Genomic DNA, 27,722 nt, shown 5'->3' with positions numbered 1-27,722 from the left:
CAGCCTTTCCTTACCTGGTGCCATGAAGATCCACTGACTCCACATGCTCCTGACGCCCCACCAGAGTGGTTGGGGACCAGGATGCACTCTCAGTTCCCTCCCCTCTCTGGGGAGTGGAGTGGGGGAAAACACAAACCTTTCCTGCCATTCTCAGGACCGAGGAGGGCTAAGTGCAGAGCAGAAGGCCTTCCCTGTCCCAGAGAGCCATCCAAGCCCATGGCTGAGCCTGGCTGCGGCCCCTTACCAGTAAAGAGCCGAGTGCTGCACCAGAGCGTAGGTATCGCCATCTTCAATGATCACTTTGCATCGCATGCAGGCGAAGCACTCCGGGTGATACTTGTACTCCCCAGCCACCTGCCAAGGAGAGGGAGGTGCAGGACAGTAAAGAAGAAAAACAAGGATGCTCTAGAACAGTGGTTCTCCACCTGTGGGTTGGGACCCCATTTGGGGGTCGAACGACCATTTCACGGGGGTCGCCAAACAACGCAGTCCGCCATTTTTTTCCCCCTTTTCCTTAGCTGTGCTACTCCCTTTTATTCTATTGGCTTTTGAAAGCCAATAGAATAGACTCTCTTGAATAGAGTCTAATTCTATTGGCTTTCAAAAGCCAATAAGAATTGTCCCGGCTGTCTCTGCCCTGCTGAGCCCGCCAAAAGTCCCATTCTGGAAACGGTGCTGCACCAGCTGAGTAGTCCTTGACTTACGACCGGTTGAGTAGTCCTCAACTTACGACCGGTTGGGGGTCGCGGCATTAAAAAGGTTGAGAACCACTGCCCTAAGAAAACCCTCCAGAAAGACCACCATAGGATGGAATCCCAGTGATGTGTTTGCCCTTTTCCTGAATGCAGACTCGGCAGTGCTGTCGAGCCAGAATTCTGTCCCAGTCTGAAATCCCGGCTGCAGAGATGCCTCAGGATCAGTGACTCCTTCCGCGCTCTTGGACAGGGCACACGATGGGGGAGACGGTTCCAGGGGAGAAGAGAGCCAGGAGCCAGCTGGCGACCCCTTGGTACTCTCTGCTTCCACATGGTGGGGCTGGAAGGCAGCTAGCAAGGAGAGGCTGGGCTAAGGTGCAGGGGCCATCTCAGCTGACGGCAGGAAATGAGGAGCTAAACCACAGGGCGTCTGCCGCTGCTTGGGAAACGGTGGCAGGACTGGCAAGCCAGCACAAGAACCAAGGACGGATGGGCGATTCCGGGAAGGAAAATCTCAGGAACCCTCTGGGGGAAACCACCTTGCCAGGCTCTGCTAGGTTTTAATCAGACTTGTTGCTCACTAAATAGCCTCCTACGGACTGCTGGGATCTGGGAGGGGAGCGGAGCTGTCCTACAGCCCTGTCCTTCGCAGCCTTCCTTGCTTGCCATGCTGTGTCTCCAGGAGGTGCCCTTGTGAAGACAGTAGGGAAGCTGCCCACTATCCCAGGACCAAAGCAAAACTAGAAACCCCGGGGAGGGGGGGACTAGGAGCTGCCCCCCCCCTATCTTTCAACTGCCTAAAATTGTTGCATCTCTTCCAGTTACTTTGAAGACAGAAACAATAAAACCAGGAGATTTGCCTACCCATCTAAAGCATCTACCGGCTGTGTCAGAATCCAATTATATTTCATCTTTAATTATCAAACATAGAAACTCCCAATTCTGCCTTCTCTGGATTCTGCCATAAGAGGGAGAAAAGGGGGAGAGCAAAGGGGCTTTATGGCCCTCACTTCCTTCAGCACACTTCAAAGGACTGAATGTGTGTTTATTGGGGCCTCTAAGCTTTAACATATCAAAGAAGAGTAATTGCCTTTCATGTAGTTATCTGAAGTCTCCATCCAGACGGAAGAAGAAAGGGGATGGAATTGTGATACTTGAAACTATCACTGGAAGGGGGGTTGATTGGGTGGGACTACTGGGGAACCCCTTAAAACCTTGAATGGGAGAGCTTGAACCCCAAGTCCTGTCTAGCATGCCTGCAACCATTTTCTCTTAATAAAGGATTCCTGTTGGAAGAGCTATTCCAAGAGTTCTGTCTTCTTAAGATGCAAAGTGGGGTGGGTCCTTACAGGCTGTATGTAGAGCGAGCAGGGCTTCCTCCATATTGCAGCGTGCCCCCAAGCATAAGACAAGCCCCAAGGCCAGCATGGAAGGAAACTCTGGCTCCCCCCCCAGCCACCATCAGGTTTCAGCCCTCAGCCAGTCTCCTCCATGAATTCAGGCCCTGGGGTCCCTAGGTCTGAAATGGGCTGTTTCTCACCACTTTGGAGACTGGAGACGCTTGAAAACAACAGCTAAAGCCCTCAAATGAGATTAGCATTATTTAAAAATAAACGTTTTCCCAAGCCTAGGAAAACATAAGAAAACATGCCACCCACCATGCAGGCGACCTGGCTTTGCCATGCTCCCTGACATCATGTTTCCTCCCGCAGAAGGGTCTTCCACCCCCAACCAAATAAGAAACCTGCTTCCAGGACACTAAAAAGCCAGCCCAAGGACTCTTTTAATGGGTGAGGTTAAGGCTGAAGAATTCTGGGAAGTGAAGTCCACACAGCTTAACATTGCCAGGGTTGAGAAACACTAGCTTAAGGGATGAAATTAATGTGTCCCTCCTTGACCCCCAAGTGTCCCTTCACCCAATCTTTGAAAGGGCCAAACATTTAAAGCTGTAACTCATAAAATGAAGCAATTTGGGGTTTTAACATTCAATGTTGAGACGGTTAGGGTTAGTGATTTAGGTCAGTGGTTCTTAACCTGGGCGATATCGCCCCCCAGGGGGCGATTTCATTTTTCAGGGGGGCGAAGGAATGAAAAGGGGGCGATATGGGAGCGATGGAGCGAGAAGTTTTGGGGACACTTTTGAGACTTTTTCATACAATGAATCGCTGTATATCTGTCGTACAAAAACAACAGATCTCTCGCTATTAGTGGACTGAATTGTGTTTTCAAATGTTCCTCCAGCTAGCTTCAGGACAGAACGCCGTACCTATGTGAAGACGCATCGCTTATCTTCGTGCGCGTTGCGCAGCAGCCTCTACCCATACAGTGGCGCGCCATTGGCCAGAATATGGGAGATAGGGGAAAAAGACTGGAAATAAATTATTTGCATCGATACGTCCTGATGACAATTTTAAAGCAAACAAAAAAAAGGGTTTGCATAAATTGAAGAATTATTTCCTATGTTGTGATTGAGGGGTTATGTTGGGGGAGGGGGCGATGACAACTTCCTCATTGGCTCAAGGGGGCGATTCGTTCAAAAAGGTTAAGAACCACTGCTTTAGGTGACCCTGGGGGCACAAGTGGTTTCAACGGCTCTCAGAGAGAGAGTGCTAACAACCAGAACACACACACACACACACACACAATCACAAATAAGAGTCCGCTTGCTTTTTGAAAAAGCACCTTTGAGACAACTGTCAGCTGGATGACTGAGAATCTCAACAGACACGTTGGGAGGATGCCTCTCCTGTTTTAACCACACTGCTCTACCCTGAAAGGCAGCACCCTGCTTGCTGGGAGATACGTGGCCCTTCAGGGAGAGAAGCCCACCGATCCCATCTCTGTGGCTAAGACAGGCCATTCGCCTCCGCCAAAGGGAAGCCCGGGATGCCAGCTGGCCACGGCCAGGGAGAGCACGGGGCAAGACTTACCATGACGGGCCCCGTCATCAGCAGCGAGCAGCCGTGGCAAGACTCCCCAAACTTCCGCCAGTAGTCCTTGGGGCAGTACAGCTTGGCATCCTTCTCGTAGTACCAGTTGGTGAGGAGGTCCTGGCATTCGGAGCAGCTGGCGGGGAAAAAGAAAGAGGGCCGGATGTTTTATTTGCTGGCTACCCAATGGGCACCATTTAACCAGCAAACATAGAGAAATCACAGAGAAAACAATGGAGAGGGGAGAGCCAACAGCAGCCATGCCAGCAGCACACAGCAGTGCGGCTCTGGCAGACCAGAAGCACTGAAGAAGAGCTGACCAGCAAACGGTGGCTTCCCAAACTGTCACCATAACCCAGTGTTTCTCAACCTTGATAATTTTAAGGCATGTGGACTTCAACTCCCAGAATTCCACAGCCAGCATTGCTGGCTGTGGAATTCTGGGAGTTGAAGTCCACATGCCTTAAAATTGTCAAGATTGAGAAACACTGCCATAACCTGTCTTTTGATTCAACGCATAGAAAAAAAATCCTTAGCGGTGGTCATTAAGCTGTTGGACCTTCTAGGATTTAGTGACAAGAGGCCAATACCCCTGGGATCCAGGTGGCGATTAACTGTGATGGCAAAATGGTCAAGCTGGTCCAGCTGTTCTGAAATGACTAGAGCAGGGGTCCCCAACCCGCACTCCGTGGATCAGTACCGGGCCGCGCCATGCCAGCAACCGGTCCGCACAAACAATAAAGGCCCATCCGAGGGATGCAGGCAGCACACAAAACCACACACACTCCGGTCCACGGAAAAACTTTTCTCCACGGAACCGGTCCCTGGTGCCCAAAAGGTTGGGGATCTCTGGACTAGAGGATTGCTAAGAGTTCATGACACCTAGCTGCCTCTGAACTGCTTCCTTGAGTCAAGTTAGAAGTAACTCTAACCTGGAGCTCTTCTAAAGAACCTCAAAACCCATCATCACATGTAGCCCATCATGGAACAGCAAGGCCACTTTGTGCGCTTTTCACCTCTAACGGAAGTTCACTATTGTGCAATATTGGAGAGAGAATGCTCTCAGCATCACTGCTTCCGTCCATCACAACTGGGACTCTGCACAATAGCAGCTCAAATGTGACAGTCAAGCTAGAACAGTGATGGCGAACCTTTTAGAGACCGAGGGCCCAAAACCTGCCCCCCACCCCCGTCCCTGCTCCGCCCTGCCCGCTGGGCCACCCACCACCTACATGGCCCGCCACAGATCAGACAAGTGGCCCAGCAGCACCAGGGTGGCCACGCCCTCCGCCTGTGCCTCACAGCATCATCTGCGCGTGATGGGGCGCAAGGGCAGAGTCTTGTCCCCGCTGCCTGGCTACCATGTCCTTGGCTGCGCTGCTTCTTGTGGGCCACGCCCGACGGCGACTCTCCTCTGGGGGGGGGGGGCTGCTGGTGAGGAAGAGGCCATGGGAGGAGGCAGGGCTGGGGCAACAGAGAGGGCTCTGAATGCCGCCTCTGGCACGTGTGCCATAGGTTCGCCACCACTGAGCTAGAATCTATTTTTGAAGGTATCTTGCTTTATTTCTGAGAAACCTCAATGGAAGATGAACTGCAAGACGAGAGAGTTATAATCTGTAGAAAAGGGAAGACATTATGTATTTCTTTCCAACTTTTATGAATTTTCTATCTTTTCAGGTTCTTTCAGATCAAAACTATGACATCATTAGATTATTGTTCCAAAACTATGGCAGTGCAGTCTGCTCCTCCAAAGAGAAATAGGCTAGTAATTTATGAGGATGGAATGATTATTTCAGCTACATTTGGTAAATTTAAGGGCTGCAGCCATGGGACTGTCCGTTTTCTCCAGCCTTTCAAGTGCTCCCAGACAGCTACAAAGAGGACTCTAGAGATGAGGCTGTAGCCACAGTGAGGCTCCCTCACCTCTAACCATCTGTGATGGGCTACTCTGAAGATTAAGATTTAAGAGCCCAAAATGATGGGCTGGTTAGCACCCTTGAAAGCCCAGCCCTGTCTTTTCATTAACTTTTAAACTCACATTTTTAACTACTCTTGCCCTATTTTAATATTTTTACATTCAGACTTTATATTTTTAACATTTTATTTGCACATACAACCCACGATTCCTCTATGAGGGAGATGAGCAGTTTCTAAATATGATGGATGGAGTGATAGATAGATAGATAGATAGATAGATAGATAGATAGATAGATAGATAGATAGATAGATAGATAGATAGATAGATAATCCTATGTACTAATCTGATTTAATTAGTAATGTTGCTTGATTTTAATAGAGAAAGCCTGCAGCTATTTCCATCTCTTCAGCCTGGGAAAGAGACAATGAAGGAGAATCCAAAAAGAAAACTCAAGCTAGAGATGACTTTTTTCAACCAGAGGCAAAGTGAGGCGTCACAGAAACAGCCAAGGCTTCTTTCCACCTGCTGGGAACCGAAAAGCATCTTTTGGAAGATGGACCATGATGAAAGTAGCTTGGAGTCTGTGCTATATTAAAAGCCCCTCTGTAGCAGCCACAGTTACACCTGAGCAACAAGGAAAGAGGCTGGAAAACTCTTAAGATATCACTGAGCAAGAAAATTCCAAAGAATCCCAGAATGGAAACAAAAATTAAATTCTTGCAGTGACTCTGAACACTTTGTGATAAACACTACTGGCACCTGATCCTTGGCAAGATTTCAAAACTATCTTTATCCTCCCTCAAAATTCATTAGCTTGGCAGCAGAGACCTATTTGTTGCATGGGAGGATGTACTCCGGCTTGTAGCTACAGACTCTTGACACCTTCCTAAGAGGAAACATGCCGATGCTGGCCAGACCACACTGTCTTCATCATTAGGTGTGCTTTTCCAGAGAGCTCCACCCACCCAACTTGTACATTGTGCAACTGAACATGAAATCTGATCCCCACTGAAAGTCTGTCATTCCGAAACACTTTGCCTTTGTTTTTGGCTCTGGCTGGTCAAAGAACTGGGATGCGGATCCAGGTTCCAGGGCAAACAGGGAGAGAGGCCTTTAAAGTGGTCTTTAAAGTGAGTTCACGGTCACAGTTTCTCATGTAGCGTACATACCTACCAAGTGAGTTTTGGAAATTCCACCGAGGAAAAAAAATATTATCCTGCCCCACACTAAATAGCTCCCACCGACCTCTTTCTCAATTCCTCCTGGAATATGCAGCAAATTCACTCAACGAGGCATCACATTATTCAGATCGCTCTAAATCAGTGGTTCTCAACCTGTGGGTCGGGACCCCATTTGGGGTCGAACGACCATTTCACGGGGGTCGCCAAACAACGCAGTCCGCCATTTTTTCCCCCTTTTCCTTAGCTGTGCTACTCCCTTTTATTCTATTGGCTTTTGAAAGCCAATAGAATAGACTCTCTTGAATAGAGTCTAATTCTATTGGCTTTCCAAAACCAATAGGAATTGTCCAGGCTGTCTCTGCCCTGCTGAACCCGCCAAAAGTCCCATTCTGCAAACAGTGCTGCACCAGTTGAGTAGTCCTCGACTTACGACCGGTTGGGGGTCGCGGCATTAAAAAGGTTGAGAACCACTGCTCTAAATTTACCTGAGGTTTCCAAGGAATGTATTTTGGAAACGGGCCTCTGGCCAAGTTATTTTTCCTTATGCTCAATGACAATTTTTATTTATTTTAAAACAAGCTTCTACTGTTTCATAAAAGAGAAAATCACTTCTGTCTAGAAGGTGTCATGAACTGATTCAAAACTTTATGCATTTTGCAAGCTACACAGAACTGACAAAGCAACATGTTAAGTTTCAAAGCCAGATTCAAAGTACTCTACACCTAAAGAAAATCAGTGGCTATTTTTGTGGTTGCTTACTAGCTGATTGATCAGCAGTTCCTTGTAAGTTCCTTATCTTCTTTCCTGCACCAGAGAAAGGCCACCTTTGGAGACAGGCAAGAACAGATAGAATTTGGAGAATAAGACATAGCTGCCTTCACTGAAAGGTGCCATGTTGGAAAGTTCATTAACAGATGAATGGTTACCGCAAAGTCAACTAGTAAAACTGCTCACTGCCACCACCACTCCAGTACCAAAAATGCTCTTCACCATATCTCAATTCACCTTTATCTTTTTTCCAGATTGTTAGAAATACTTCGAAAGAAAGAGGGTTTCACACCAATTTAACCTTCTAACAATTTGTGGGGAATACAAAAAGAGACATTTATGGACACTAATATTCATAGACGCTACGTACCGCCAACCACGGATGTCTACCACCAGGCCAGGAATAATGGATCAGTGCTATATTCCAATAACATACTGAGTTCAATCAAGTTCATGTATAAAGTCTCAAGCGCCTCTTCAAGTAATACATTATGACTTTCCACTTTGCCTTTGCTCTATGGCAGAGGTTCTCAACCTTGGCAACTTTAAGACTTGCGGACTTCAACTTCCAGAATTCCTCAGCCAGTGAAGAATTCTGGGAGTTGAAGTCCACAAGTCTTAAAGTTGCCAAGGTTGAGAACCCCTGCTCTATGGACAGAAAATCCTAGCACAGAGCGAAACAGGCAAAGACACCTGAAGTTGTCCTCCCTTCACCCAGCTTCCAAGCAAAGCAGGAGGTAGACCAGTTGAGGGCAGGGCTTCCAGGTTCCCAAATGGTTGCCTCTCTTCGCAAACAAGGCCCACTAGGCAGACGAGGCAAACGGGAGGGCAGACTTACCAAAAGGGCTTCCTTGGAGTGACATGCGCCGAGGCAGACAAGTAGCTTCCCATCTCCAGAGCACTGGCCAAACCAGCTCAGCAGCAAATCTGTCCAGGTGCGTCTACTCAGCCCTAGCAAGGGTGCACTTCAGCTCCTGCTGTTTCAGGTGTTCGCACGGGAATGCCAGACGCTGGGCCAGCAGGGGTTCCTCAGGGGACTTGCCCCAGCTCTCATGGTCTCCTTCCCCAGAACTGACCAAAGGGCGGCTCGACTAGGAATCGTACAGGAGGACCATCGTACTTGCGGAGGGGCCACCCAAGGAAATCAAGACTGGCGGAGGCACCAAGTTTCCTCCCTTTGCAGTTCTCCCACGAGGGTGGTGGAGGAGGAGCTTTATTCAGAAGAGAGGTGGATGCTGAATGATCAGGAGATAGCAAATGATCTGCACAGGGTGGAATTGCAGCCACGGAAACCCTGAAGGCATAAAGCTCTTGCACAAGAGAAAGCTGCCTCCAAGACAAAAGATGCAAAATCTAGCCGACAGGCAAAGATGACACTTGGCATTCTTTTCTTTTTAATGCTGTTGAAAGTCTTTAAGAATAATAAAAGGCAATGCAAACTAAACTCGGAAGACAAGAAAAACAGAGAGAGCAAAAAGATATGAAAAAGAGAAAGGAGTGACTATCGATCTTCACAATAAGCACAAATTTAATAACTTTGTAGGTGTTACTGATAAAAACACAGGCAGACCCGCTAGACGAGGTTACATGCAAGTATCTCTCTTCCTTCCATATCCTATCTCTTACTCATATACAAACTCATAAATCATTATCATTTCCGTTCTCGTATCAGCAAAATGTCCAGAAAAGAGTTCTCAGAATTTTACAGTAACATGTCCTGGTTCGAGCCTGGTCAAACAAACCAACTTTCTACTCCTTTCTTTTGCTTCTAGCAATCTTGATCTTTATTCAGGTGCTGTCATAGAATTCAATCTCTCTTCAATTTTTCTTTTTCCCAACTTAAAAGCTTCTGGGATTTATCGGTCCTCTTTCATAAATCCAGAATATAATCATTTTCCAGGTCATTCTCTTGGCTTATCAATATTTCCACTAGCTGTTATCCCTATTTTATAATTCCCCCATTTTTATTTTTTCAGTATTTCAACTATTTCTTTATATTCTCAACAGTATTTCTTTATATTTTGGCATCAGATGCTATTTCCTTCATCTCTTTATCCTGTAGTTCTTCTGAGTTATTCTCTTTTGCATCTGTTATTTCTTCTTTAACATCTTTTGGGCAAATGGTTTGCGGCACCCCTAGCTGGTACTGGCTTTCCACATGCAGCTTTTCTGAATGTTGTTGCCTCAAAGGTGAAACGGTTGCTAGCAGGCAGACAGAGGAAACATAATCCTGCTAGCTCTCCTTGGGCATCTCAGTAGCTTTTGACGCTATCAACCATCAGACCCTTCTGGAAAGTTAAGAAAGGGCTTCCGGGTACACACTGAGGTTGGTTTAGTCACTTTGACAAAGTGACTCAATGAGTAGACCAGCAAAATGCTGTAGACATAGTAATACTTAGACTTCAGCAAGGCAAAGTCAACCACAACCTACTTCTTGGTAAGTAGAAAAATGTGGGATAGACAATATCATCACCAGATAGGTTTGTAACTGGCTGACAAATCGCACCCAACAAGCCAATAGAATAGACTCATAAGTCGAGGACTACTCAACCGGTCGTAAGTCGAGGACTATTCAACTGGTGCAGCACCATTTGCAGAATGGGACTTTTGGCGGGCTCAGCAGGGCAGAGACAGCCTGGACAATTCCTATTGGCTTTTGAAAGCCAATAGAATTAGACTCTATTCAAGAGAGTCTATTCTATTGGCTTTCAAAAGCCAATAGAATAAAAGGGAGTAGCACAGCTAAGGAAAAGGGGGGGAAAATGGCGGACTGCGTTGTTTGGCGACCCCCCCGTGAAATGGTCGTTCAACCCCAAATGGGGTCCCGACCCACAGGTTGAGAACCATTGGTCTACTGTTTCCACTCTGAGGCAGATTTTCAACTGCGAACCTTACGGTTGAAACATCTGCTCAAATTCTGGCATTTCCAATTTTTTCCTGTCCCCAGTTTCTACATTACTGAATGACAAAGAATTCTGAGGTCAAGAATGGCATGTTAAAGATTTAAGGACTGACCCAACCATGAAAGCAAGATGGTGACTGTTAATCCTCAATTTGAAAAGGAGCTTTGCCATTCCCCTTGCACGGGAGTAATTTAAAAACACCAGATAAATAGAGTGGACACAAGCAGTAAAAAAAAAAAAAGACTTACCCTTGATTTAAAATACACATAAGTCTTCAAAGTGTACAAATTCATCGTCAGGCAAGCCATCCCTCCTCCCAGCAAGAATGCAAAGATACATTTTGTAGTATTCTAAAAAGAAATGGACGTTTCAGCTCTGCCCGGAGTTCACAAAATGGCTCGGTCTGAGGTGCAACACAAGAATTAAAGGAATGTATGCTTTGGCAGTAACCTCCAATAGTGGGGAGAGACAAAGTAGATACGAAATGGTGTGTTGACCAACTGGGTGTTATTTGCTACTCCCAAGCTGAAAAGCTGCACCAAAACTATTGTCCTTTTGGTATTGATTCGGCTCTTTGGACAGTTGCCCAGCACAACTGGTTTCATTGTGCAAGCTTGCTATGGGAACTGGTCTTGCTGAGTTCCACAAAGCCTCACTGAGGAACAGCAGGGTGGCTGGCAACATTTGGGTCTCTTTTTAAGAAACCTACCCTGCTGGTTTCCTAAATGAGGAAAAATTACAGGCCAGTCTTCAAATTCTCTTGGTTGGGAGAGATGATGGAGAAGGTAGTAGCAAACAGCTTCAAGTGTTTTGGAAGAACAGCTTACCTAGATGCATTTTAAGCAGCCTCCAAAGTCAGCTATGGGGTTGAAATGGCCTTGGTCAGCCTGACAGATGACCTTGACTAGTCCAGAGAGTATCACTGTTGAGTTTCTCTGCATCTCTCAATAACTTTTGATACCAGTTGGTATCTTCTGGATTTGGAAGGTATCTTCTAGAATTACGGACTAAGGGATTTGGGAATTGAAGTACTGCCCTGTTCCATTCCTATCCTTTGGGTAGAACTCAATGGATGCTTGATGACACAGTCACTCCTAAAAATTTACATGAAGTCGCTCTGGGTTCCACTCTGTCACTCATATGAAATGGCCGAATGAGATCATCTTGGTGCCAATGACACTAACTTATTTCTCCATGTTATTACCCTCAAGTAATCTTCAACACCTACAGCGGAAAGGCTGTACTTCAAATTCAAAAAGGTGTTTCAGTGTGTGTGGAAACACTGTAGTATTACCTGCATTTTCCCAATATTGTGTAGTAGCTGCACAGTCACGTGTGCAGGAAAAAGATGAAACATCTTTACAGAGTCGCGCAGCAGGGGCTATTTGAGGGTCCCTGCCCCCTCTGAAGCATTTTTAAGAATCTGAAGTGTTTCATGTCCCAAGAGAGTTTGATGAGAGCTAAGAAATTAGGATTGAATCCAATCCCAGCAAAAGTACTCATTGTGAAGATCGTGATTTGGAAGGGGATGGGCGCTCTGATTCCGGGTGGGCTTATACTGCTTCCAGAAAGCACAGCTACCCCACCCACCTCTCCTTTTCTTTCCCCGTTGAGACTGCTACAATAGCTCTGCCTATTTCTCGAAGAAAAGAATTGCAAAGCAGTGGCACATCAACTGGTGATCTCTAGACAAACTTCTGCAACACACTCTAGGTAAGGCGACCTTTGCAGGTGCTTCACAAAATTCAGATAATTCAAAATGTGGCCAGACTGCTAACAGGGACTATGCAGAGAGGCAGTATTATGCCTGCTTTCAAACCGTTGTAATTTCCACCCACAGGTTTGCAGACATATCAACTTCTGCTTATCATTTCAAAGCATACATTTCTGTCCATGTTTCCTAAAATAACATTTTAACTTAAGATGGTCAGGAGAACTTTGGGTGCATATTTTTTCTATTTTTCTGTGCAAATTAGTAGTTGTATGCATTTAGCCTGTTATGCACATCTCACATTGTACATAAGTCAATTTATCTTTAGTGGGTTTTTTTATAATTTTGACTAAAATTTGGAACCTTTTATTGCAACCTTTTATTGCAACTAGTTTAATGAAGAGAAGGATGAGGGGGGACATGATAGCAGGGTTCCAATATCTCAGGGGCTGCCCCAAAGAAGAGGGAGTCAAGCTATTCTCCAAAACACCTGAAGGCAGGACAAAGAGCAATGGATGGAAACGAATCAAGGAGAGAAGCAACCTAGAACTAAGGAGAAACTTCCTGACAGTTAGAACAATTAACCAGTGGAACAACCTGCCTCCGGAAGCGGTAAATGCTCCAACACTGGAAGTTTTTAAGAAGAGACTGGACAGCCATCTGTCCAAAATGGTGTAGGGTTTCCTGCCTGAGCAGGGGGTGGACTAGATGACCTCTAATATCCCTTCCAACGTTTATTATTATGGATCATCGCACAGTCAACCAGATGTTCAGACTGGATTTGGCATTTTGTCTACCTATCAAGCCCTTACCCAGAACCTGGGATAGGCAGATGTCGATGTTTGATGGTATTACAGGTATCGTCGCAGGATGGAAGCAGTTCCTAGTAAGGCCGCCTTTTGCAATTGACTAATAACGAATTTGTCAATGCCAATGGTGTTCAAGTGGTGCTCCAGTTGTTTTGGGATTGCACCCAAGGAGCCTATTACTATTGGTACTACCATTGCTTGCTTTCTTATTATTGTTGTTGTTTTGTTGTTGTTATTAAATTATTATTACTGTATGGACCCTCTGGAATACTGTATTTTCTTTTGAAATCCCCTTTCAAAACTGCTATATCTCCATGATCTGAACAGCTTTGTATTTACGTTCTCCAACACAGAATGTTGGAGGACACAAATACCACCTACATTAAAATGAGTTCTTACATTTTTTTTTTTAAAGTTTGGTTTTGTTTATCTGTTGTCACATTGGCTGTTGCCCTGAGGGCAGGGACAAAAAGGACTGATTCTGCTGGAACCACTCTCAATTTCAGGGCCAGGAAGTGGTATTATGGATTTAATTAATTTGTTTCATTATTTTGTTATCAATTTGTCAGAAAAGCTACATTAATATCAGTAGAAACATTATTTTTAATCCCTATTTTTATCTTCAAAGGATTTTCAGGGCAGGGTGAAACTTTTCAGTCAAGCCCCCTCCCCAACAACTAGGGCAGTGGTTCTCAACTTTTTAATGCCGCGACCCCCCCCCAACCAGTCGTAAGTCGAGGACTACTCAACCGGTCGTAAGTCGAGGATTACTCAACTGGTGCAGCACCGTTTGCAGAATGGGACTTTTGGCGGGCTCAGCAGGGCAGAGACAGCCTGGACAATTCCTATTGGCTTTGGAAAGCCAATAGAATTAGACTCTATTCAAGAGAGTCTATTCTATTGGCTTTCAAAAGCCAATAGAAGAAAAGGGAGTAGCACAGGAAAAGGGGGGGGGGGAAATGGTGGACTGCGTTGTTTGGCGACCCCCGTGAAATGGTCGTTCGACCCCAAATGGGGTCCCGACCCACAGGTGGAGAACCGCTGCACTAGGGATTTTTAAAAACTCTGCCAGCCCTCCTCAGTGGGACCCATCCGTTCGCAGACTGGATTCCTCCCTTATGCCGTAAAGCACTAATGCTCAGCCCAGCCTTCTGAGCTGCCCTTCCTTTCCCACCACATTATTAAGCAACTTTGAAGCCTAAAAGTACGAAGGGCCCAGCCAAGCCAAAGGCGGTTAAGGCATTCCATCTGGACACTCCTTTAAAGCCAGACTGAGGATTCAGGATACTCTTTTACACAGGAAGCGTCTTAGGAAACCCAGGTCTGCTTCTGAGTTAGAGTCTGGCAAGGAATCAACAAAAGTTATGCTTTCCAGCAGAAGATATTTCGCAGCACTGAAAGGAAAGATTCCACTGCTCAGCCACGGATACGGCAGTCCTGATAAAACACAGCCCAGAAGAGAGATTCACACACCTGCATGTATTAAATTTGTCACAAAGTGACTCTGATTTAGTATACTCCTCTTCATGGTTGAGCTACATGGCTCTGTCAAGCTCCACCACCAACTTCTGACATTAAGAGGAGCTATTGCTGTTGTAAATTGACCAGAGTCACTTGGTTAAGCCGACAGGGTAGAAATTTGAGATAGGCAGACAGGACAGGACAGGAATACAGGCAGACAGAGGGACTGCCTAATCACAATCCCAAAGGTGCTGTTCAAAAGGTTTCTTGGTTGAGAACTGGACTTTGTTTTTTTTTTCTTGAAAATGTTTCGGTTTTCATCCAAGAAGCTTCTTCAGTGCTGGCTTGAAGCTTCTTGGATGAGATGCGAAACATTTTCAAGGAAAAAAAAAAACCCCAAGAAAGTCCAATTGCCTTTTGAACCCCATGGAACAACCATGATCTGGATAATTGAGAATCTCTGTAGACATTTGCCTAATCACAAATTTTTCAATGAAATGTTTGAATCAGCCTTCTGCAATGTGGATCCCTTCCAGGGATGTGCACTTCAATTCCAGGGCAACTGGGGTTGAGCATCTATTTAGTGTATTTACAAACATACCTACCAACCCATTCAGAAGACATCCAGATAATGGAAGACAAGGCTATGCCATGCTATTCTCCTTTTAAAGGCAACCTCCCTATTACAAAGGACCATGGGTCTCTTCCAAAGACTTCTGGACAGCAGAAAAGATTGCTCCCCCCCCCCGGGGGGAACTGGGTCCCTTCTCCAAGCAGCACAACCAGATGTGTAGACTTCAGCTCTCAGAACCAGCAACCAGCTTGGCCATTCCTGAGAATTCTAGAAGCCCATGTATTTGGAGACCATCCAGCCTGGCAAAGGCTGGACTCTAAACTTGAATACAAAAGGAATTCCACGTGAGCACTGAATGCAGTGGAAGAGGAAAAATAGCAGGGCATAATCGTTTAAACACAATTTAGTGCAATGAAATCCAATTTGGTATTTGCAAGGCAGCTTCAGAGGCCCCGCTCAGCACAAAAATGGTTGCACACCTTTGTGCTAGGCCGGGGTCTCCAAACTCGGCATTTTAAGACTTGTGGACGTCAACTCCCAGAATTCCCCAGCCCCTTCAGAAGCACCCGATTTCGTGCATCATGACATCCTCCCAAGGCAGAACAAACCTGGAGCTTGGCTGGGCTTGGCAGCAGAGCCCACGAGCAAGGCGTCTCCCCTTTAGCGCCCTTCCTGCCCTCCGACTGGGCCAAGGAGGGGAGTCGCTGAGATTAAGCAGGTTGCGCCACTCCTGGGAGAGTGTTGGTCCCGAAGAAAGCCTGACACGGAGTCCTGAGCCACATTCCTGGCAGGCCTTTAGTGACACATTAACTGCTGAGAAGGGGCCGCCCAGCCTGCTGCCTGCAGCAGCCGTGGGGGAAGGCAGAGAGGGGAGGAACCCATGCAGAGGGCTCTGAAGTTTGTTTCGAGAGAGGTGGAGGTCCACCCCACCCCGCTTGTGTCAGGAACAGGTCCAGATCCCAGAGGGTGCACTCAGGAGTCAGACCACAAACAAACTCTGTCCCCCATCAGGTGTCGCAAATAACACACAACCCTTCTGTCTTACTTTCCACTAGAAAAATAGAGGTGTCTCTATGAAGCACAATTTTTAAGGGACAATTTTTCAGTTTAAAGTCAAACACAGAAAGCTGACGTCTAGTGGTCCACCAAATCTGCCCTTAGAGCAGTGGTTCTCAACCTGTGGGTCAAGACCCCATTTGGGGTCGAAGGACCATTTCACGGGGGTCGCCAAACAACGCAGTCCGCCATTTTTCCCCCTTTTCCTTAGCTGTGCTCCTCCCTTTTCTTCTATTGGCTTTTGAAAGCCAATAGAATAGACTCTCTTGAATAGGAATTGTCCAGGCTGTCTCTGCCCTGCTGAGCCCGCCAAAAGTCCCATTCTGCAAACGGTGCTGCACCAGTTGAGTAGTCCTCGACTTACGACCGGTTGGAGGTTACGGCATTAAAAAGGTTGAGAACCACTGCCTTAGAGTTTGCTTATTTTTTAAATTATTATTTTTTAATTATTTTTACCTTTTGTTAATTTTTCATTTTTAGTTTTTGTCAAATGATGGGCGTATGTTTATCCCAAGCATGTCTACACTCAATTGCTGATGAGTGAACCACTCCTTCCGCTGGAAGCTGGTTCCAAGTATCCGAGAAGTCAGACTTTCTCATATTCTCTTTGAACTTCCCTCCCGTTAGTAGGAGATTATGCTCCCACGTTCTTCACTTTGGCTTAATGGCCTGAGAGAGAGAAATAGGGCCCTAATATTTTCCCAAGGGGAGGGGGACTTTCTTTGTGCTGGGGAAGGCAAACGTGAAGGGCAAACCAAAGCCCAGGGCCTCTGCCGTGCACCTGCAGCCCTCCCTCGGCACATTCTTGATCAGGATACAGCAAGTGCTCTCAGAGTGACAGAAGACAGGGGAGGCAAGCAGGGGGTAGCCCACCCAGAAGAACAAATCCTGGGGCGTTACTGGCCCCTTGGCATGCTTGCAACTCACTTACATTGTCCAAGAGCAAAACGATGCTTTGCGAGATACGGAAGACGGCCGACGAGGCATCCAAGGCCCTCCTCAGGCACAAGAGGGCTGCATGTGGCATGCCTACCCTAAGCCAAAAAATGACCCCAAGGTCTGTCTGGACCAGTGGTTCTCAACCTGTTTGGGGTCGAACGACCATTTCACGGGGGTGGCCAAACAACGCAGTCCGCCATTTTTCCCCCCCTTTTCCTTAGCTGTGCTACTCCCTTTTATTCTATTGGCTTTTGAAAGCCAATAGAATAGACTCTCTTGAATAGAATCTAATTCTATTGGCTTTCAAAAGCCAATAGGAATTGTCCAGGCTGTCTCTGCCCTGCTGAGCCCACCAAAAGTCCCATTCTGCAAACAGTGCTGCACCAGTTGAGTAGTCCTCGACTTACGACCGGTTGAGTAGTCCTCGACTTACGACCGGTTGGGGGGGGGTCGCGGCATTAAAAAGGTTGAGAACCACTGGTCTGGACTAAAGTCTCCCTCTCCTCCCTCTGAGTGGAGAGAACGAATCTCTCTTCGGATCAGGCTAGGGATGGTCACCAAGTGATACAGCGGTTAGAATGCAGGCTGTTTCTGCTGACTGCCGGCTGCCAGCAGTTTGAGTCTCACCGGCTCAAGGTTGACTCCGCCTTCCATCCTTCCAAGGTGGGTAAAATGAGGACCCAGATTGTTGGGGGGCAACAGGCTGACTCTGCAAACCGCTTAGAGAGGGCTGTAAAACACCGTGAAGAGGTATATAAGTCTAATTGTTATTGCTATTGCTCATTACAACCACAGGCTGTGTTGATGGCCTCCACCAGCTCTCAGTCAATTGGCAACCGTCCTGCTGCTGGCTCCAGGCCAGATCCTGTCCCAGCCAGGCCCCATCCGGTATGGAGTAATGGTGAACCCAGCAACATCCCTTGTCAGGCTCCTCCACCCAAGGCTTAACGTAATGAGGGCTCAGGACTGCCTGCTGTGGACAAATCACTGTTGTTGCTAAGATGACTTCAGAGCTGCACAGGAGCAGCAGAGCGTCCCAGCAGTGGCCTCACACAATGGCTGTGAGATCCTCTTATGTTGGGTTTCAACCTCAGGGCTGTCAAGAGTGAGAAAAATCTGGCCAAAAGGAGAAGCCAGGAGATTCTGCCCAAGTGCCGGGCTGAGCAAAGAGCTACGCCTGCCTGGAGGATGGCCAGTCGTCCAGCAGCACAACTGCACAGCAGGCCAGGAAGTCGGCTAATCCGCAGGACGCCTGTCAGCAGCCTTCACATGGCTGGAACACGCAGCCAGAGCTTCTCCACCCACAGCGGCCTCCTAAAAATTTGGCACAGAAGCACACCCTCAGCCGCAGAAGCAACCAGGGTTTTGGGTTTTTTGTTTTTTTTTTTTTTAAAAAAAGGGGGGGGGACTTCTCATGGAAGAAAAATGCAGGTAGGGTGACACATTTGTTCAACTGCAGTTTCAAATGTGAAATGTTGTGGTCCTGGCTTGGACAGCTGACCAGAAAGAAAGTACTGAGGGGTCCAACTGCAGGGTCCCAGCCTTGGATGCACGCCCTGGGTGGCCAGGTTTTTGGTTTTTTTTAAAATTCAGCTGAGGCTGGATACTGACCCTCCACAATACAGGTAGTCCTCGACTTACGACCACAATTGAACCTAGAATTTATGTTGCTAAGTGAAAAATATCCTAAGTCAGCTCTGCTCCATTCAACAACTTTTCTTGCCACAGTTCTTAAGTGAATATGGCTTCCCCACTGACTGTGCCTGTCCGAAGATTGCAAAGGGGGCCCTGCAACCGTCCTATGAGCCAGTTGTCAGGCACCCAAAGGTAAACCACGTGGCCCTGAGGATGCTGCAATGGTTGTAAGTGGGGAAAATGGTCCCAAGTCACTTTTTTCAGTGAAGTCATTCCGAATGAACTGTTGTAAGTCGAGGACTACCTGTAAACAGCTGGCAGAGTAAAACTCAAGCCATTTTCACAAAGGAGCAGAGGCAGTGCAGGACTCAACCTCCCTCCCTCCCTCCAAGCAAGAGGGCAGAACCAGCCTTAAACCAATCCTGGTTGGGGGAGAGGGAGAGATTTTCTGGGGAGGGATGAAGCCACTTCCAGCTCCTCTGACAATCCAAGTAGGTCAGCTCCTGGCCAACAGGCCACCCTCCGGCCTCAGCTTGCTGCTTGGAGCGCTGGGAAGCCTGCCTGGAGCTCCCCCCTCCAACCTTCCCCATAGCACTCTCAGACAGGAAGGGCTAAGGGCAACCGGTCCAAAGTCACCCAGCGAACTCCTGTGAATGGATCTGGGCCCCTGCACTGCACCTGGGTCACCTCCTCCTTCAATCTACCAGATGTCAGAGGCGACACACATCCTATTTAAAACAGGCAAGCCCGGCAAAACATAAACGGATCTGAGCATCAGGAAGAAACCATTTCCTGATGAAAAAAAAAGCCTCTCTGTCAGGGAAGCACTTTCCCAGAGCAGCAAAAGGGCCTCCCTTGGAAAGAGTTCCCCAAAGCATGCCAACCATTCACCCAGGAATTCCTTCCAAGCTCTCATGTGCAGCTGGAATAGTAAATCTCTGGCAAGGTCACCACTAGGGCCCTTTGAATTGACCCTTTATAGCAGGGGTTCTCAACCTTTTTAATGCCGCGACCCCCCAACCGGTCGTAAGTCGAGGACTATTCAACCGGTCGAAAGCCGAGGACTACTCAACTGGTGCAGCACCGTTTGCAGAATGGGACTTTTGGTGGGCTCAGCAGGGCAATTCCTATTGGCTTTGGAAAGCCAACAGAATTAGACTCTGTTCAAGAGAGTCTATTCTATTGGCTTTCAAAAGCCAATAGAATAAAAGGGAGTAGCACAACTAAGGAAAAGGGGGAAAAAATGGCAGACTGCGTTGTTTGGCGACCCCCGTGAAATGGTCGTTCGACCCCAGTCCCGACCCACAGGTTGAGAACCACTGTACTACACGAAACTCAGGAGCGATGAACATTTGCAGCTGCTAATGGGGGGACTGTGCCCTGCAGATACTCTCATTTCTACCGGTTCCAAACCTTTGAAAGCCAAAATGGCTTTCAGAGCCACCACTCCGGGCACCAACAAAGGAACCCAGCTGGGCCAAGCAGAAGCCCTGAAGGCAGCATGCAGCGAGCATCAGAGAGGAAGGCTACAACATGGCCAGACCCTTCTCTGCCATTTGTCCTGCTTTGTAATTTACAGACTCAGAAGCGGACCCAGAGGCAGGCATGCTGACAACACCCGCTGTCTTCTGCTGAAAAGCACCCAGAGAAGGGAACTCACCAACTCTCTAGCTCAGCGTCTCTAGTACTCAATTGCACGGGGATTTTTTTTTTCTTGGTATTTAATCAGACTGTGCTTTGCATCAGACTTCAAAATGTTTTCCAGATCGTGGAGCTTTGCTTGATAGGAAAAAGGGCTTGACCTTCAGATACTTCAGCCTTACCAAGCACCACTCAGCTTGGTAAGACCAGCCATGCCTATATATCTATTCTGTCAATCTTTCTTCACCAGGCTTCGCTTCTATTTCCCCATTATCCGTACTTCCCTTGTCTAAACTCATTCCAGTTGATCTGAATTCTTCTTACCCAGTGGTACCCAGAAAAAAACATAAGATGGGACCTGACCATCGCAGCTTAAGGCCAATCGACTTTAGTAATAAATAAATAATAAATCCTGTGATTTTTTTTTTCCACTATGCAATGAAAAATTATCAAAACAGCAAACGCTAAATTTTCTCCAAACAGAACTAGCACTGAATTAGTGCAATTCAGATATACTAAATCATTTACTATAACACTGAGTAAGGACAAGGAACAGAAAAGTAAAACCAAAATCTCCATAAATGTCTAAATTGCCTTTCATTTTTCACAAAGAAAAAAAGGGAGATAAATAAAATCCATTCTCCAGACTTCAGATGCCACAGACATAATTTGCTCTAGGCTTCACCACCAAACAATGGCTCTTTTGTCTCCAAAGCTGTCTGGGCAATGGCATTTACACCATCAGCATACCATAATTACATCATCGACTGTGCCTCTATTTGTAATTATGCAATCGGCATTTTTACATCATTTGCCCCACTGAAAAAAGTCTTAAATTAACCCATGACGTAAATAGCAAAGTATGAAACTAGGCAAACTATCCGGATTTATGAAGATGACCTCAATTTCAGATGTACCAGATATCTTTCTCCTCTTTAAACTGAGGTCTTATTTTACTGGGGGAGGAGTCCAGACTATACTGGGAGGGAGGGTCTCAAGGAATGATAATCTGATGAGCTGGCTCCCCAGTTTATAATTTGACCTCCCTATTAGCGATTCCATGATATTATTAATTTTTGTGCTTTTTACAATAGTCTTTTAAGGTCTGTCACATGAGTCACGTAACATGAGATGGGTAGACAGACAGACAGATATTGACAGATGCTGTAACACATCTAATGAGCTGCATGTTCTGAATTTCTATAGTCCAGCACAAGATTCCCAGCCTTGGGCTACCCAGAAGGGACAACAGGATCCCTTTGACCTACCGGAAACAGGAAATATGCCAAGTTTCATTAACAGTCTTGAAGAGGCGTTGACCAGTTGCAATGCTATTGCCGCATCCCAGGCACTTCCAGTCTTCTTCACCTTCATGGAACACAAAGAATGGACACTTTAGCAGATGCTCTTTCACTGGCAGATATACGGGAACAGGATATCAAGAAATTCCAGCGTTAGGAAAAGCCCCAGTACTGTATTTGGGGCTCTTCTACATCCTCTTTCCTATACAGTCAGCCAGATGCTTCTAGGAAGACCAAAAGCAGGAGATGAAGGCAAAAAGTCCACTTCTAACAACTAATATTCACCACAACCGGGTCTCCAAGGAGCACAACTGCATAGGCTAAAATTATAGGTTAATTGTTGAATGTGAGGAACTCGGCCGAAGTCTATCCGTACCACAAGGCAACTCAACAAAGGGGTGTAAAACAGTTACTTAAACAACCAGGCAGCTAAAAAAGACTTTCTCCATGAATGAGGTGCTTCTTCAGGAGCAGCAATTAGCCAAGAAGCTTCACTCATGACAATGACTTGGATTGTCTCCTCCCCACACAACCTATTGGCAATCCCCAACTTCAGTTGAAATCCCCGTAGACTTTTGTGCCTGGTCAACTCTACTCTTAAGGGGGGGGGGGGAGGAATCACCTTTGGCCAGTCTTGAATTACTTTAGCACAAAGTTAGCAGCTGGAACTAAAAGCTCCCTACAGAACATAAGACTGCCAAAAGAAAATTATTGCCGATAAAACTGCTGATATCAAAGTTGTGATGCCCAAAGTGTCACATTCCTGCACTGGCTGCATTCCTAGCCTACTCAGTTTTTATGGACACTATACCGATGTCGGTTTTCATGACTAGTAGCTGTTGGGCAGTGTTGCGCTTCAGAGTATTCATGACCGTGGTCTAGAGAAGAGATTTCCTCCCTCTGAAGATGCCAGGCAAGGTTACCAGTGAAGCATCAGGAAATGTTTTTTTAAACCATGGTCACTAAATCTTGAAACCCAACACAGGGCACTATTGGAGCTCAATAACATTGTCAAGAATGTTGAAGTGAGGGACAAAAAGATTTTGAAAATGGGACTTCTCATTTGCTTGCAGCCAATAAATAGTTAATCTGCTGATGGACCTGCAGGGGAACATCAGTTCAACGAATTGAATTCCTAAAATATCTGTGTCTACCAATTATTTCTCATCATGCCAGCTTGTTTTGCTGCTTCAGACAGAAGCCTTCTGCTGGGCTCCCTCCATGCATGAAAGCGAATGGGAGGAAGAGCTGTGAGGCACAAAGCCCCATGAAATCCTTTGTTATGCTGTGCAGTCGTCAGAAGAGCCCTGGCTGTGCCAGAGGGAGCTGTGAGAATTCAGCCCTTGTACAATTACAGGAGAAATTTCTGCAATACAATATTAAAAGCTCATCCATTTGGGCTGGATTATATTAATTCAACTAAGGGTTTTCCCCGAGAGTTGTAATACTAGTGGACGACTTCTCAGAAAGGGAAATGCAAGCTCCCTTTAAGCTTACAGACCAATTCATCACTGATACTACAGCTCTGAACAGCTGTTATATAACACTGGAAAGCTGGCCTTGCGAAACAGAATATTCTGACTAAAAACCAAATTGAATTCAGTGGATGGAGCTCCCACAATAGGCCTCTTTTTAATATCGCCTAATTTGGCTTCATAAATGTGCAAGTTCATTTCCCTTTATGTGATTTATTTTTGTGCAGCCTTTTATTTAATCAACAGAAACTAATTGGAGAAAATTACTAGCTATGGAAGGGACACACTCTGATTTTTGTTCCAATTTGTAACTGAAAAAACCAAGTATCCCAATGTGGCTTTTCTTCTGCAGGATTTAAGTTCGACAACATCTTGGTGGCTTGCAAACAAGATAATGATGCCCTAACGCTGCTTAAGGTCTCAGATAAGAAAATTGCTTACTTGGTTGCAAATGCATGTATAGATATAGTCGGTATAACAGAAACCTTATTGAGACCCAGATGATCCTGGATCCATAATTAGAGAAGGGTTCACTGGAAGATTCCTTCTTTTAGCAGGGAGGGTATCAATCTAATACAGTGAAAGATCAATTCCTCTGCGGAATTGCTCAAGATGGCAATAGCCAGTCTTAGAGATAAATCAGATTTTGGGAGATACTATTGAATGTCTGGTCAAAAGGCATGAGAAGAAGCAACAGATGGAAACTGATCAAAGAGAGAAGCAACCTAGAACTAAGGAGGAATTTCCTGACAGTTAGAACAGTTAACCAGTGGAACAACCTGCTTCCAGAAGTTGTGAAGGCTCCAAAACTAGAAGTTTGTAAAAAGAGACTGGACAATCATTTGTCTGAAATGGTATAAGGTTCCCTTCCTGAGCAGGGGGCTGGACTAGAAGATCTCCAAGGTCCCTTCCAACTCTAGCATCAGCATCAGCATCATTATGCTGAAAGGAATCCTGAGATGGTAATGATTGGGGAGACATACAAAGGAAAGGGTCTTACAATACTGTGTGAGTTAAGAGTAGATATTATATGCTGAAAACATATTGAAGGAGGTTGAATTGGAAGAAGAGTAGCTTTTAAAACTGAAGGAAGAACCATTAATAATCCATGCCATGCTAAAGAGGCAAATAAAACTACAGACTCTAGTAATGACTCTTGAGGAGCATAGTGGAAAACAGGGACTAAGGTTAAATAAACAGAAGGCGAAGCCTTAACATGGCAGATAGCTTCCTCTGGTAGGATCACCTATCAAAGGAATCAGCAGTCAAGAAATATGTCACAGTCCAGTACTTAGTACAATGTAGGCCTCAGAAAAAATCCCAGGATATATCTACACTTACAAAGATCGGAATCGTGCAGCCAGCACTTTTCCTTGTGAGATTTCATGGATGTGAAAGGATCTCTGGAGAAACAGCCACAGATCGTTTTGAATGTTGGCTTTGGACAAGACTTCTGAGAATGCCACAGATAACCAAGAAAACAAACAATGGATTATAGAACAAATCAATCTAGAGATTTTACTCAGATTTATTCAGCTGGCTCAGGAATTCTGGGAGTTGAAGTCCACGAGTCATAAAAGAGCCAAGGTTGACTACCCCTGCTTAGCCAATGTCCTGCCCAAAGAGCTTATGCGTCTTATAACATTATTCTAAGTGCTCCAAGAAAGCATTTGTTGATCAATTGAGAGCAATAAGTAAGATTTCATGGTAGGAAAAGGAGTGAAGGGATCTCAGAATGAGCAAGAATTCCCCAAACAGGAAATATTAAAAAAACAATTGCAAATAATTCCTATAAGCAGAAAATGGGAGACAGCAGCAGATAATGAAACTGTACAAACAAATTTAGCAAAGATAAACAACTCCCAAAGGGTGGAAAAGGTCTCCAGTGATGAGCAGCCCGAAACTGCAGAGTTTCTCATGCTGTGCAATTGGAACATCATTATAGCTGCTCTGGTAACATCATCTGTTCCCATGGATTAGCAAACCTGAAAAATTGTTGCTGGACTTGCTGCATCTTGGACATTATCTGCAACATCCCTAATCCATGATCATGGATGAATTCATGAGTCAATGATACGATTGGCACATATTTGTTTCTGTACCTTGGAGTAGTCAAATGTTATTCAGGGTTTTTTTTTCCCTACAGACCCAAAGCTTGTCCTTCATGTATGAACTTTTCTGCATGAATTCTTTCTAGGTTCCACCAATATAGAAATGTTTTTTTTCCCTTGGTGTACCTTAGGGAAAGTGGTTTCCTCCATCAGCTATATCATTTGCTCCATAACTGTATAGTTTTTATTTGGCCAAATGAATCTTTGTTCATTGTTCCAATCCTAGTATTATTTTTGCTCACGAACTATTAAAGTTGCATTTGCGGCATGATACATACCAGACTGTATTCAGGAAGGAAAAGGAACATGGCATAAGTAGTAGAGATCATGTGTCATGTTCCCTGATTGTTATTTCAGTTTCTTAAGGTATACCCGGAGACAGATATTTATTTCTTCTTGCTTCCTTCTCAGCTTTGAAAATCAGCTGAACACATACTTTTGAACCTCTCCTGTCCAAATCCTTTTAAGCTTTTTTATTCACTCACTTGGTGAGCTCATTTCTTGGAAACGGGCTATTTTATATTCCCCCTGCAGTCTTTCCAGTGGCCTCTGCTTCCTCAGCAGGAAGCAGTCATTTAATCACCCACAGTGGGCAATCAAACGGGCTCCAAGATATCCCCTTCCCAATCATATCCAGATGAGGGCTTTCTCCTAGTAGTAGAACATGCAGTCCTTGTTTATTACTCTTCTGCACTCCTTCTGTTGAACTACCAAATTCTGTTAGTACTCCCACTTCACTGGCTCAGTCACATCCCTGGAGGGTTCACAGACCACGAACCCTCAAACAGAACAAAATACCAAGATGTTACAAAGGGGCGAGAATAAATTAGACTCCCAGCCTCAAAATTCTCTAAAGAAATCTGAGGCAAAAGCCCAGCCTCTCTCTACAGCTGTAAGAACGATCACCTGAGTTCAGAGTCCCCCAACCGTGAAGAACGCAGATAAGGTGAAAGACAATTAACAAGCATGAAAACATTTCAGAATTTCAATCAACACTGGGCTACTTTCCAAAGAAGGCTGAGCAACACAGAGGCCACATCATCTTTATTTTTTAACCTAAGAGCCAGATAATTTTGCCTATTCTTTAAGAACCCAACCATTTCGCTGGAGCTACACTAGGAAGCGGTTTCTCAATTTGCTAACGTGTGGACTTTGACTCCCCAGAATCCCCCAGCCAGCCCTTACGGTCGCCAAGGTTGAGAAAGCAGCGGGAGGGCAGCCTTTGCTGGGCCAGGATGCCCTCAGCCGGGCCTTGGTGGTGCCCACCGGGGTCCCACCACCGCCTGCAAGAGGCCGCTGGTTTGAACGGCCGGGCAGCGGGCAAGTTTGGTAAGTCATCCCCTCCTCGCCCCTCTGGTTAGACTTGCAGTGTTTCTCAACCTTGACCATTTTCAGGCATGTGGACTTCAACTCCCAGAATTCCACAGCCAGCAATGCTGGCTGTGGAATTCTGGGAGTTGAAGTCCACATGCCTGAAAATGGTCAAGGTTGAGAAACACTGGGTTAGAGACTCCCGGGCAGGACCCCAAGGCGTCCTCCAAGGCCCCCGCCGGCCTCCCCAGCAGGAGCCCGGAAAGAAGCTGCTTCCTGCCCCGAGGAGGGGGTCTCCGCGCCTCTCCCCCCCTCCCGGGCCAGAGTCGCTTCCCTTCCCCTTTGCAACCAAGAGCCCCAGTCAAGCGAGGGGCGTCCCAACGGCGGGAGGGCCCCTCAGCGAGCCGGAGCCCGGATCCCACGTGAGGACGCGGCGCCCTGGAAACCGTGGCCGCCCAGCTTGGGCGGGACTCGGCTGCGGCCACGCGCCCCCCCCCCCCGCCGACCCCTGGCGCCGCGCCAACCGGGTCCCCCGCGGCCGCCTCCTTACCCGCCGGCGCGGCCAGGCCGCCGTCCATGGCCTCCGAGCGCCGCCTCAGCGACCCCGCGCGTGCGTGACGTCGCCGCCGGGGCGAAGGAAGGAGCCTCACGCCCCCTCCCACCCCACGCCGCGCGCCAGCGCAGCGGACACCGCGAGCGACGTCGCACCTGGACCTCCGGGCGAGCGCCGCTCCTGCCCGCGCGCGGCCAAGGATTGGTCCCACGCCGGTCCCGCCCCGCTTCCCCGCCCACCCCTTCCGACCAATGGGGCCGCGGAATGAGCCCTGGCCGCCCGCCTCCTCCGTTTCAACTTCTTTCTGCGCCCTTCTATCGCCGCCCCTCGTTCAGCCGGGGAGCCAATCGGCGCCTGCCGTCCCCCCCCCCCGCAGCACGTGGCTGCGATGCGACAGAAGGTAACTCGCGAGTGAGAGCAGAAGCTCCGGGCGCTCGAGTTCTCACGATGCGGGTTCGGGCTTCGCCCGCACCCCCGGCTGCGGGGCTTTGCGGGCCTCGCCTGGTTTTCCCCGAAGGGAGTATCCAGCCCGGGGCTCGCTCCAGTGGGGGAGATTCTTCGGGCGAAGCCACGGGACGCCGCGTCCGACTCGCGTTTGCCAATGACCGCATCGTGGGAACGCGCTCGACAGATGCCCGAAGCTTGCGAGAGAGAGGCAACGGGGCTGCTGAGCAGCTCTCGCGCCTTCGCGAATCCCGCAAATCGAAGTTCGTGCCCAGCCACGAATCGGCGCTGAAGCGGTTACTGCTG

General features: G+C 47.0%; 1 protein-coding gene across 5 annotated transcripts in view; it reads right to left on the bottom strand.

The window, feature by feature from the left end:
• LIMK2 (LIM domain kinase 2) overlaps window positions 1-27,161 on the bottom strand; it is a 60,295-nt gene extending 33,134 nt beyond the window's left edge. The window contains exons 1-4 of one of the 5 annotated variants that reach the window (XM_039321188.1): window positions 26,970-27,161; window positions 21,490-21,589; window positions 3,626-3,761; window positions 245-354 (exon numbers count right to left, since the gene is read on the bottom strand). In XM_039321188.1, coding sequence (XP_039177122.1) covers window positions 245-354; window positions 3,626-3,761; window positions 21,490-21,589; window positions 26,970-26,997 — 374 coding nt within the window. In that variant the 5' untranslated portion in view covers window positions 26,998-27,161. Of the gene's footprint in view, window positions 1-244; window positions 359-3,625; window positions 3,762-8,330; window positions 8,932-10,643; window positions 10,946-15,558; window positions 15,797-21,489; window positions 21,590-26,969 lie in introns of those variants that run through there. The other 4 variants (XM_039321189.1, XM_039321193.1, XM_039321190.1 and 1 more) reach the window with 4 other exon arrangements.
• Window positions 27,162-27,722: the final 561 nt, after the last annotated feature.

Source organism: Crotalus tigris, unplaced genomic scaffold, assembly GCF_016545835.1.
Source record: "Crotalus tigris isolate CLP2741 ecotype Arizona unplaced genomic scaffold, ASM1654583v1 scf7180000023720.1715460, whole genome shotgun sequence".
NCBI classification, from domain to species: Eukaryota; Metazoa; Chordata; class Lepidosauria; order Squamata; family Viperidae; genus Crotalus; species Crotalus tigris.
Note: the sequence above shows the minus strand (reverse complement) of the source record. Positions and strands in the feature narration are given on the sequence as shown.